Below are 12,604 nucleotides of genomic sequence, written 5' to 3' on the forward strand. Positions count from 1 at the left end.
GAACCCACTGCTATTTGCAGTAGTACAAGCCCCCACAGAGATGGCAGCTGTTACACCATGCAGCAGCGGCTCCCCCTACCCCCATCAGTGTGTCATGAAGCTATCATCCATTTCTAGTGATTCCTAACCCCTTACACCTATCATGGAAAGTTCTCAGCCTCTTCTTAGTGGCATCTAAAAGACAAATTGAGAATTTTTTTCAATGTATTATATTTCTGCTTCAGAGTCAGATGGAAGTGGTATAAAGTTTGTTACAGTGTAGTTATCTGAAAATTTGCTAAAAATTACAAACCACTAAAAGAACATTTTCAAAAATTAAAATGTATATGCACTTGCAGACAACTTACTTTGCAAGAGTCTCAACCTGTTCCTTAACATTGGTTATGGGAAGTATTGACTTGGTCACTTCATGCACATAAACACAGAAGTCAGGGTCACAGGGAGGCTGCCATTCTTTTACAGGGCTTCCTTCTCCAGTAATTTTGGGGACTGTTGTACCTTCTTCATCCTCTTTCAGTTTTTCTTCTTTTTTTCCTTTGCCTTTTCTTCAAGAATAAATAGCAGCAATCAAATCACAAAATAAATACTAATTGTGCTTTTAACTCAAACTTTCTTCATATTCACTAATTTTATCCTTTATCATCTCCAATCTACTTAATCATTTCCACTCTAAATCTCTAAAAATCTACAGTGAGATTTGTTTCTGTATTTTCAATTCTATAATTATTTGTTCCTTTTTTAACTTGTGTCTTTCTAAGTGATTTTTGTTACTTTTTCAGTTATTTCAATTTAATTTGTATTTGATTGCTGAATCATGTTGTGATGACAGCCTTAAAATTCTTCTCAGATAATTCCAACATTCAGTTTATCTGTGTTTACATGAACTGATTGTCCATTTTCATTTATGTTGTGATTTACCTTGTTCATGCTATAAGGGCTGATTTTTAGATAGTATCCTGGACATGTTATCTATTATGGTAGGAAACTCTGGGTATGTTTACTTATCTTAATAAGCAGTCACTCTGTTTATGTTCAGCCTGCAGGTTTTACTTTTGTGGATTATAGATCCAAAGGTAGCTTAATTTTCAGCTTAATTTTGGTCGATATCTTAGTGTTTTACAGCTGCTAAAACAAACTTCCTTAACTGGGTGGTGTGTGAACAACACAGACTTATTCCTCACATTTCTAGAGGTTAGCATTTCCATCAGGGGGCTATTAGAGTCAGTGTCTGGTAGGGATCATCATCTTGTTTCATACGTAGTCAGTCTTTTGTGTGCTTCCAGGGATCTCTTTTATAAGGACTTATTTCCACTTATGAGAGCTCTACCCTCATGTCCTAATCACTTCCCAAAGATACCATTCTCAAAATACAGTCGCATTGGGCATTAGGTTTATAGAGTCCAAGAGACTTTCCAAGTCAGAGCTTGTTCTGATAGAATCCCCCCAGCCTGTGAAAGATGCATGGAGGTTTCAGGCTGGGCACTTAGGGCAAGGTCCCCTGGTATTGTACCCTACCGCTGGGTATCTAGGTAAATGCAGTGAGTCTAAAGCCCATGGGGACAACTTGTAGTGTCTAGTTTTCTCTTGTTATGCCACCTAAATGCCAGAGTAGCTCTTGGCTGGAATGGGGTTGGGATAAGGGAGGGAGAGGAGTGTCTGGCCTAGCAGGAAATATGTTCACTTAATCTAGCAACTTATTGTTAGGGGGGATGCAATTAATCCCCTTGTCCCTGGCTCTGTTATCGTCTAATGTCAAAAAGACAACCTATATTTCTTCCTTTGCTAGGGAAGGCAGCAGGTTTTCTGTGGGGTTGGCAGGGCATAGAAGACATCCTGCTTCTGTTTTGTTCCTTTATTCCTAGGATCCCCATCCAGTTCCTTTTACAATGTATATGTATGTCAAATCATCAATTTTTACTTCTAAATATATACAATTTTTGTCAGTTCATCTCATTTTGTCAATGTGTATGGGGATTGAAAAAAATTGATGATACATCTTAGTACTTTAAAACCTAGAAATAGGGCCTCTCCTGGTGGCGCAGCGGTTGAGCGCTGGGCTGTGAAGCTGCCTGCAGCCTCTGCAGCGCCAGTTCGATTCTTGGCCGCCTGCGAAGGTCCCACATGGTATGACAGATCATGCCTGCTGCTCCCCTCAGCAGTGTATTTCGTCAGTCTGCCTGTTCTGAATTCTCTCAGCCTCCCGCACTTCTGACTGTACCCAGTACTTGTATAAATAAATAAATCTTTAAAAATAAATAAATAAAAAACTCCTAGAAATATCCGATTTCTAGAAGAAAATGTAGGAGAAATTCTTAATATGTGACTAGACAGAATTTTCAGACATGGCCAAAAAAAAAAACAATTCATCAAAGAAAAATGTGATAAAAGCTTGCTCTGAAAAAGATACTGATAAGGGAGTGAAAAGATAACATAGAAGATATTCAGATGTAGAAAGAATATTTATGTCAGGCCTAAAAAGCATAAAACCATATAATTGTTCTAATCAAGTAAGGATTTTTTGTCTGTGATCATCCCCTTTTCTCCCTCTGGCTGCTTCCTGAAGGGAGATTCAGTGAGTAAGTCTAGTAGTGGGTGAGGAAACAGAAGGCCTTCCAGTGTGTGCTGCTCAGCTCTATGGGGAAGGACAAGTTCAAGTTCATTACTGACTTTAAAATGACTGACTTGAGACTACAGTTTCTGTAGTCTGTTTTTAAATTAAAGTGACTCTAGGATTTTATAGAGATGGCAGTGACCTGAGTTCTCACCCAAAGGCAAGATAAGAAATTCCCTCCAGGGGGCCTCCCTGGTGGCCCAAGGGATTAAGATGCAGCACTATGAAGCAGTCCACAGTCACTGCAGCATGGGTTCGATCCATGGCCAGGGAGGTGACCCACATGGCGCAGCAGACCTCTCCTGTCTTGCCTGATGCTCCCCTCAACAGTGTATTTCAGTCAGTCCACCTGTTCTGTTCCCTACTCTGTCTCTAGTGAATCCTCTCATCCCCCACACCTCTGGCCTGTACCCCAGTTCTTGTATGCATAAATAAATCATTAAAAAAAGAAATTCCCTCAAGTTTAGAGAGACAGGGAGAAACAAAACAAAGTTACTTTTAAATTATATCTTGTGAGTCCTGCCTGGTTCAACATACTGATACCATAAGGAAATCTTCCTATTTAAAAGCTAACCATCCTTTCACCAACTTTATTGCATAACTAAAACTTAATGTGATTATATTAGGAAGACTATAATAATACATTTCTTACCTTAATCCTCTTTCTTTGATGGCACTTTTGCTAAGAGCTGTATTTCGTCCAGAAGTAGGTTCTGATTTCTCTTCTGTGGGAGATCCAAATCCAGCACTACTTTTTCTTATCATTTGAAAAAGAAAATACAACCAATTATGAAAAATAACAGTGTGTAACATTTACAAGTCATTTAATAATCTACAATGCATTTACAATTTCTTTATATGCTTTGATTCCTTTCACCATTATGAAGCAGAGCTCCAGGCAGGAGTCCATCTACAGATGAGGATACCAAGCCTGCTCCTGGACACTAGGTGCTGTTGTCAGGGTCTCACTGTAGGTTCACAGCAGACAGAATGTGAAGCTAGGTTTTCTGACTCCCGTTTCAAAGGTTTTTCCATAGTGATTTTAAATGCATTTATGAAATTATATTACTATTAGAAGAATAAGAATTAAGTTGGGGCCTTCCTGGTGGTGCAAGGGGTTAAGACGCAACCTATGAAGCTACCCGCAGCCACTGCAGCATGAGTCCGATCCCCAGTCAGGGAGCTGACCAACATGGCACAGCAGACCTCTCCTGCCTTGCCCGCTGCTCCCCTCAGACGTATATTTCAGTCAGTCTGCCTGTTCTGCTCCCCACTCTGTCTCTGGTGAATCCTATCCCCCCCCCCATACCTCTGGCCTATACCCCGGTTCTTGTCTGCATAAATAAATAAATCTTTTTTTTTTTTAAAAAAGAATTAAGTTGTCAAAATCTAAAATCTATTTTACTCCAAAATTTAAGAAATATTTGAGTATAGACATATTATCATTCTCTTACATGGCCTTTTCTCTACTTGTTCTCCTTAAAGAAGATGAAGAAGAAATACGTCGTCCATCACCAATGTCTGATGATTTGTCTTCACTAGGTGGAGGTGGAGAACTAGAATTTTACATATTTGAAATTGTTTGATTAGAATAATTCGTCAGTATTGGCTCTGACCTAAAATACATTCTTTTAAAATCATGTTTTGAGCTTATTTATAATAATAACTTATTTAGAAAGTATAAAAGAGTGGTTATGACAAGACCCAAAGAATATTATATAGCTCTTTATGAGCTTAAAAAAAAGAAATATTTTTTATAAAACATGTCATAAGGATATTATGCAGATATAATGATATATGTGACCATTGTTTTGTTGTTAGCTCAACTATTTCATATTATATTAAGAAAAAACACTGAATAGTAGTTGTACACCTGCATAGTTCTGGAGACTTGCAAACATGATTCACCTTAGTTTGCTCCAATCTATACTTTCTTCATTTACATCATGTTACCAGGGGTTAAGATGCCTTGACTGCAGAAATACATATGAAATTGACTGGTAACATGGGGTCAAAAGAAAAATCATGGTGGCAGTTATGCTATAGTCTCTACCATGGCAGGCTATGGGTTTACAGACCAGTGTTTACTTTCATGGTAGTGCTATATTCAGGGAAAAGGAGATACCATGCTGGTATCTTTTTTCACGTGATGATGGACAAACAAAAAATTACGAGCTTCCCTGCATCCCTCTTCCCTCCAAAGACTCACACATCAGAAGGTTTACTGTTAATTAAGAGTATAGCACGCAGACCACTTGGTTCTTGCAAGCAGAGTTCCTTCAAAGGCAAAAGTTTGGTGCCACGATTTATCTGTAGATAATTTAAGGACTTATAAGTAATATCTGCATGGGCATATTTTAAAAAATAAATATTGACAGCGTATGTTTTCAACTGTTTGTGTTGTTTAAGTTTCTTTCTTTCTCTCTCTCTCTCTCTCTCTCTCTCTCTCTCTCTCTTTCTCTGACACACGCACACGCACACGCACACAGAATAAGAGCCTGAAATGTGTGGAACTCTTGCCTTTGGGCAGGATATATTCCTCCACTTTCCCACAACCTCTATTGCTGATACTCATCTGTTTCATACAATTACCAGCTTGACACATGAAAACAGTTTAGTTTTCAAACCCATCTATATACATCTAGGCAACATCCTGTACCTGATGAACAGGGTTAGACCAGAGTGCATTCTGAGGTCTTTTTCCAGTGAAGTTACAATTAAGAGCAGCCCTCTTTCATCTAAGATACTTGTCCCGATACTTTTAAAGTAATATAGATGATGACATTCTGCCATAGTTTCCAACTTCATTCAGAGTAAAGGCCAAAATCCTTCCAATGTTCTACAAAACTTACATGATCTGATTTCACCCACCTTCTCTGATAGAATCTCTACTCTTCTATCCTTTGGTTTATTGAGCTCTCTGTACACTGAATTTGTTGTGCATTCAATAGTTCAACCATGTTTATATCTTATGTCTTCTGAACTAGTGGTTCCCTCTTTTACAGGGTTCTTCCCCCTGCCTACGTATCTCACTTCCTCTAGGTTTTTGCTCAGAGGGTAAGGGTTTACTCTTACCCTCTTGCCAATGGACTTGGCAATAAAACTTTTTTTTTCCCCAAAAATGGTGCCATAGCATTAGCTTTTATGCATATCAAGCAGTGAGCCCTGGTTCAGTAACACAGCTGTTTTAATCATTCAAACTATCTCTAATCCTTTCACCATGATCAAGTTTTTCCTACAAATACAGCTTAGCTATGTAATTCTTTCATAGTCTGGTTTCCTCTGATTGTTTTAAACAAATTGTTCTCAGAGGGCTTTTCTTGACAGCCTTGCTCACCGTACTTGCACAGGTCCTGACAAACAGCACCTCTGAGTTTACCCATCACATCAGGAAGTAGATTTTTCATTGAACAATACAGGTATGAACAGCAAGGTCCAGACAGATTTTGTTCTCTAGCTGTGAATTGTACATTTGGGGCTTGGTATTCATGAAATTTTTCAGCACCAATAATGATTGGTTAAATAAACCCATCCATAACCCACAAACACAGAGGATTGACTAAGTTATGCCTGGAGTTCTGACTAAGCAGTGAGCATATCTTACTGCCATGTTGTTTAAGAATCAATTGTAGGTTGATGGAATATCACCATTCCATTCCTTGTTCCCTTCTGCTTTATTTTTTCCTTTTCATTCTTCCTCTTGCATAGCTTCCCCCAGATCTGAGGATCCTTTTGAACTCTTAAATTTTCTTGGAGACAGTGTTTTTGCCTAAAATGGGACTGGTGGGTTTTTAAATTTTTTCTCATTCTCCTGTTTTTGGTTTCCAGAAAAAGTAGAATACAGTCTTAGCAGTAATGTGAAAATGTTCTCAAGATTCTAAATTTTAGCTTCCAATTTCTCTTGAGGTTAATACTGAATTACAATACATTTTTTAAAATTCATAATTAAAAATTTGATTACATAAATAATATTCTTTTACATTACATTTTAAAATCAAGTATTGTGATTTGTTTATTTACTTTTTTATCCTCCCATTCATGCTTTATTGTTATATAGTGTATCTTTCTATACCGTGTCCTTCAGCATATATTTATAACTATTTTTTGTACAGTTGTTTTTAAAGATAAAGACAACTTCATCCAGCATTAACATGTTTTGCTTGTAATTACTCTTTTATGATTTGGTTATTTTCAATCAGACTATGGCTAATAAAATGAAAACTTTATGCTTCTATTGTCACTAAAATTGAAACCTAGAAGAAAGAGAACACTAACAGTGAAAATGCTTCTTCTTTTTTATCTGACACTTAAGATTAGCATTAGCAAGATGACTTAATTATAAATACAGATTGTAGTTTAAATTGTACACAAAAGCAAAACGTTATAGCCAGACAACATGAAGGATGTTCTGATTCCCAGGTTTCTGTCTATAAAATATAAATTATGTTAGCTGGTTATAAAGTTGCAATGTAATGGCATCATGATAAAAGAAGTAATTATTATCATACACACTGAAATATAATTTGGTGCTGCCACTTACCCGACCATAATCATAAAATCCATCACTAATTATATTACTTGATGACAAATAGCCCATCTGGCTATATTTCAGGGACAGGTTGTTGTTGAGCAATTTGTTATAAGCTGCTTCACTGAATTTATTTTTTCGAGTTACTGAAAGATTAATTTCTTCAAGGATATCTAAAGCCCTGTCAATAAAAGCAAACAGCATTATTCGCTTTATACAAGCAACCCCAACATTGAATTCTCATTTATATACCCAGCTAAAATTCTCAGTGAAGGACTGAGATGGTAAGTCTACAAGTGATCTCTGAATCTTTTAGATAAACTCATATTGACAGAATCATGAAATCAAATCATCATTCAATTTGGGGAAGACAAGTGCCATATAGTAAGTTATACTAGTTTTCAGAGAAAAAAAAAATTCTTCATTTAAAGCAGAAATAGTTTTAGATTCCAACTTTTTCAGTTCTTAAAATGATAATAATATAAAGAATAAAAATGGTTAGAAATAGAGTAAACCTGTGTACGGAAACCATATTTGTTGGCCTGCTAATTCAACTACTCATCTCCTGTTGAGAATGAGAAGGAATTCGGGAGAAAGTTAAATGAGTAATTCTGATGAAAATATTTGGGGGGGGAAGGAGAAAATTGGAGATGGTAGTCATGGAGCATCCATTTTAAAGAGGATTGTGTTTAGCAATAGCAGAGGAAAGTGAAAGAGAAGCATTAATCAAGATGGAAAATGTGAAGGGGTGGGTAAAGCAGCTAAAAATGGTTAACTGTGTGCTGGAGGATGGAAATTGGTTTTTGGGTGGTGAACATAACATCCTATGTACAGATGTGGAATTGTAATGCTGTACAGTGAACATATAGAATATTATAAACCAGGTTACTTCAATATTTTTAATAACAATTTTTGAACAAAATTTTTTCTAATGTTTTGAAGCTAAAAAAAAAGTGTAAAAGGAAATGTTGAAGATGATTCTGTAAAGGTGGTGGCTTAGCTCTGAGGGAGGGAGAAAAGGGTGGACTCCATGCCTCCTAGGCAGTCCCTAGAGGGAAGACCTGTGCTGTGACACAGCCCAAAAGCGGGTGCTGACCCGTTTTGAAATTCCTTGTGCTTGAAGCACCTGATGCTTGATTGGCTTTTCTTCATCTGATTCTGCAACTTGACACAGCACCCACTCACCCAAGCTGGAAAAATTCAGTGGCTGTCAATTCATCGCCTGCGCAGACCATCACAGCCCAACTGGCGTGCCTTCGGACTTCATTATTATTAGAGTGCAGGAGCTCTACCAGGGGTTGCAGTCCCCCTAAATTTCTTAACTGAAAGTAGACACCAAAATGCGATGCATTAAGAGTACAGAATGTAAACCTTTGTGCTTTAAACTATCATTATTTGATCGTAAAAGGTTTTTCTATGGAGAAAAAAGACACAGCGGCAAGAGACTTGCTGGATTGCAGGGTTACAGGGTAGGTGCTTGTTTGCAAGATAACACCAGTTGGTCTTGTAAAAGGCTGCACCAATCTTCAAAAACTTAAAAGACGGGTTGGTTCAAACACTTGAAACTGTTTCTAAGTGGTCCACCCATAAGCGTGGCCTGGGAACATGAGAGAATCCATGTGCCTAGAACTCTCACCTCTGTCCGGGCCTCAAAGTCGCAGGCTGTGGCAGCGACAGCCAGAGCCGCCTTGCTCTGCACGACGGTGTTGGCGGAATGCAGAGGGCCGAGGAGGGCCTGCATGATCCCCTGGGTCTGCATGTGCACGCGCAGAGGCTCCTGCGTGGCCATGTTGGTTAAGGCGGTGGCCGCGTTGGTGATGGCTCCATCTCGTTCGCTGGCTAGGATGTTTATTAATGGGCCAATTCCATCAGCTTCTGCAACAGCACTGGGCACACAAAGGAGAAGTGAAACTATCTTGGTGCATATGACAAAGTTTATAAAGAAATGAGTGCATAAATTAATTTTAGAAATAAATTAATACACAATGTGATGGACCCAGAATTTCAGTTATGAGAGACATTTATAGAAAAATGTATTTTCTTCATAGAAGCCCTAATATGACTGTTCTTTTGTGAAATCAATGATACTTACAAAACTAGAAAATTCTATTAAAAGACAACTATTAATATATACTGTAGAAAAAATTTTAAATAGAATGCGTGTGCAAGAGAACTAAATTTAAAATTTTTTAGCCCATCTTACTCTTTTTCAAATTAGGTTGTCAATTGTATCCTGAGGCTAGTGCTCCAATTCTACTTCTATAGGCACTGCAATTTGACTGTCTAGCTGAAAGATGGCCTGAAAATGAGAATTTCATACTCCCTTGCCAACTGGAAAGTAGGGCCATAATTTCACATGATAGAAGAAATAGAGACAGGGTCAAAGAAAATCTCTACCTGTGGCTCCCTGAGTATGAGCAGATGATGGTGGTAGCTGGCCTATGTGGGCCAGTACTGGAACTAAATACTGGAAATGGACTTATGCTTAATCCCTTGGTCCTATGGGCTAGGAAAAATTGTCAGATCCATTTTTCAGGTATGGAGACAAAGGCACAGTCCTTGCTGAGGGTAGCAGAGGTGGGGTAGACAGTTACACCGAGGCAGTCTCCTATGTATAGCCGTCCCCCCCTCTACTCTGCAAAGGATATGATTCAAGATCCCCCAGTGGATGCCTGAAACTGCAGATAATGCCAAACCCTATACAATCTGTCTGTCTCTCTCTATATGTATGATTTCTATTTCATTTACTTCTGCTCTAATTTTTATTATTTGCTCCACTATACTGGATTTTGGTTTCATTTGTTCAACTTTTTCTAGCTCCTTGAGATGAGATTATTTATTTGAGCTCTTTTTTTTTTTCTTGATGTGGGCTTGTATTGCTCTATACTTCCCTCTTAGTATTGATTTTGCTCTGTCTCATAAGTAGTGGTTGGTTGTGTCCCAATTTTCATTTGTATTTATCTCAAGGTATATTTCAATTGGCTTCGATTTCCTTATTAACCCAATTCCATTTAGTATTGTGCTCAGTCTTCACATATTAGAGGTTTATGATTTATCCTGCTTTGCATGATGTTCTGAGTTTCTAGGGGCTGGGAAGGGGCAGCTCTGCTCCACTCTATCTTCTTTCCTTGGGATCCAGCCTGCCTGGGTCATCTCAACAGGAACCTTCTGCAGTTAAGTGTGTACCTCCACACTAATCAGCAGTTCCTCCCCACCCAGAGCTTCCCGTCAAATGCTAGAGCACAGGGGTGCATTGCAAGCTCCCACCTGGCTGCAGTCTCCAGGCACTTCTCTCCACCCACCTTTTGTTGACAAGAGTTGAATTTTCTCAGTGTTTCTCCTGTCATGGTTAACATTGGACTCCAATGTCCATTAGGTACTCCAATATTACCTCAAGTCATGTGATCCTCCAGTTTCAGAGTCCCTGTGGGTTACCCTAGATTATTCGACTGGGAGTGTAGCAGGGAACTGACTCTGGTGCCCTCTTCCCCCACCCAGTGTTTCTGGTTATGTTTTTGTTGTAATGCTTGTCCCCTCCCCACCACCCCTGAATTCCTCTCATGGAATGGGCACTATTCTACATGCCTTGGATTTATGGGTGAATTTAACAGACAAAAATGCTCCCTCATGGTGCTGGTCTGAGGAGTTGGGGACAGAAAAGAATGAATATAACAACTGAGTTACATAATATGCTAGAAAACAGTAAGCGCTATGAAAAAAAGGGCAGCAGGGAAGGAGGACAGAGATGTGTGTGTGTGGTGGGGGTTGCTGTAAACACCACAGTCTTAGTCGTGCTGGCGCTCTAACAGCACATACCTGAAGGGGATGAGGGAATGAGCCTCAGGCTGTCTGGGGGCCTCAGGCTGTCTGGGGGAGAAGAAAGCTCCACATAGTGTCCATGTAGTGAGGTTAGGCAAGACCAAAAGTGTTTGGCAAAATACTACTAGAAGTTGACCTTCATTTCTGGAATATTTTATGATCTACTTTATTTTTATTATATTACCCTGCTATACTGGGTATTTGCAAGTAAAGGATTTGTTTTTTGAATTATTTTTTAAAATACAATTTACTTTTCCATAACTCAAATACTTAGAAACTTCACATATCAAGACTATACATGAGACTTATCAGGGAAAAAAAGGGGTTGTTATCTTCTTACATAATCAAGAAAGGCCAAAAATGAAGTCACTTATCTAAGCCCTATGTCACTAATTCTATGATAGAATTAACTTAATTAAAATTTTGATATCTCCCTGAAATGGAATCATAATCCAGACTATCGGAATCACCAGGTTGACACCAATGAGGTGATCTTCCTGAGAGACCCCTGTCTTCCCCTGAAGGACAGTGACCTTGCCACAGCTCACTTTTTTCTAGCATAACTTCTTTGTTCCTGTTCCCTTTTGTCTATAAATCTTTCATTTTGTACAGTTCCTGGAAGCCCCTTTCGGTCCGCTAGGTTGGATATTGTCAGATTCATGAATAATTGAAAAAAAGCCAATATGATCTTTAAATTTTATCCAGTTTAATTTGGTTTTTAAACAATATCCTATTGGTTCTGTCTCTAATAAATGTACCAAATATACAAAGGGCAAATAATTATTTTATTTACGAGAGTTGTCTTCAAAAAATTCTTGTTTTATAAAGTAATCTATTGTGGAAAGAACACAGAGTCTGGAGTCCAACAGACCTGGGTTTAATGTCCAGTTCAGTGATTTTGATTAATATGTGTGCCCAGAAAAATGTGATACCCTTACAAAGCCTCAGTTTTCTCATCTGTTGACAGATAGTCTTGATAATTACATATTTGAATAAATGCAATCCACATACCACAGTACTTGGAATACAGAACATATTTCTTTCAAAACTTTCTTTCATCTTTACTGCTCACAATGTTTTAAAATGAATTTTTAAATGTTTCTAGTTTTACCTAATGTTTATGTCCTTTTAAAATGGACTTCCCCCCTAAATTTAGTAGATGTTTACATAATGTTATCTGTAATATTTCCTACATTAGCCAGTTGTAATTGTTCTAGAAAATTCCACAGGATGAGCCTGTTATCTGAATCAAATGGCTCACACATTTTCCCAACAAGTCCAGAAACAGTCAAATGTTGTAATATCTTTGGAGTACACTTCGGATAACACTTTTCATAAGGCTTCCTGAGCAATAGTCCAACTAAGACTTGTGAAAGAAAATTTTAAGTGCCTTGAAAGCCAAGATACTGAAATGAGAGCATCTTGGTCTGTTGGTCTGTGGGACAACCCATAGCAAGTCAGCACTGAGTGAGTCTTGGCACTTACTTTGCATTAGCAGGGTTGCAGGTGGTCAGGTTAGCCAGGGCAAGAGCTGCAGCTTCTCCGACCTCTTCGTTGTCACTTTTCAGCAACTGAATTAGCTGTGGAATCCCTTTGGAAAAAATTAAAGGTGACTTTATAAACATCCATGTAAACAAGAAAATGGT

General features: G+C 38.3%; 1 protein-coding gene across 1 annotated transcript in view; it reads right to left on the reverse strand.

Moving 5' to 3' along the window:
* Nucleotides 1-343: 343 nt before the first annotated feature.
* The window catches only part of LOC311184352 (armadillo repeat-containing protein 3-like), a gene marked incomplete at both ends in the record, with an annotated part of 33,630 nt that continues 21,369 nt past the window's right edge, over nt 344-12,604 (reverse strand). The window contains 8 exons of the mRNA XM_084254289.1: nt 344-545; nt 3,264-3,359; nt 4,066-4,167; nt 4,821-4,921; nt 7,152-7,320; nt 8,325-8,461; nt 8,776-9,025; nt 12,444-12,549. Coding sequence (XP_084110415.1) covers nt 344-545; nt 3,264-3,359; nt 4,066-4,167; nt 4,821-4,921; nt 7,152-7,320; nt 8,325-8,461; nt 8,776-9,025; nt 12,444-12,549 — 1,163 coding nt within the window. The remainder of the gene's footprint in view (nt 546-3,263; nt 3,360-4,065; nt 4,168-4,820; nt 4,922-7,151; nt 7,321-8,324; nt 8,462-8,775; nt 9,026-12,443; nt 12,550-12,604) is intronic.

This window comes from Talpa europaea (assembly GCF_964194135.1).
Source record: "Talpa europaea genome assembly, chromosome: 14".
NCBI classification, from domain to species: Eukaryota; Metazoa; Chordata; class Mammalia; order Eulipotyphla; family Talpidae; genus Talpa; species Talpa europaea.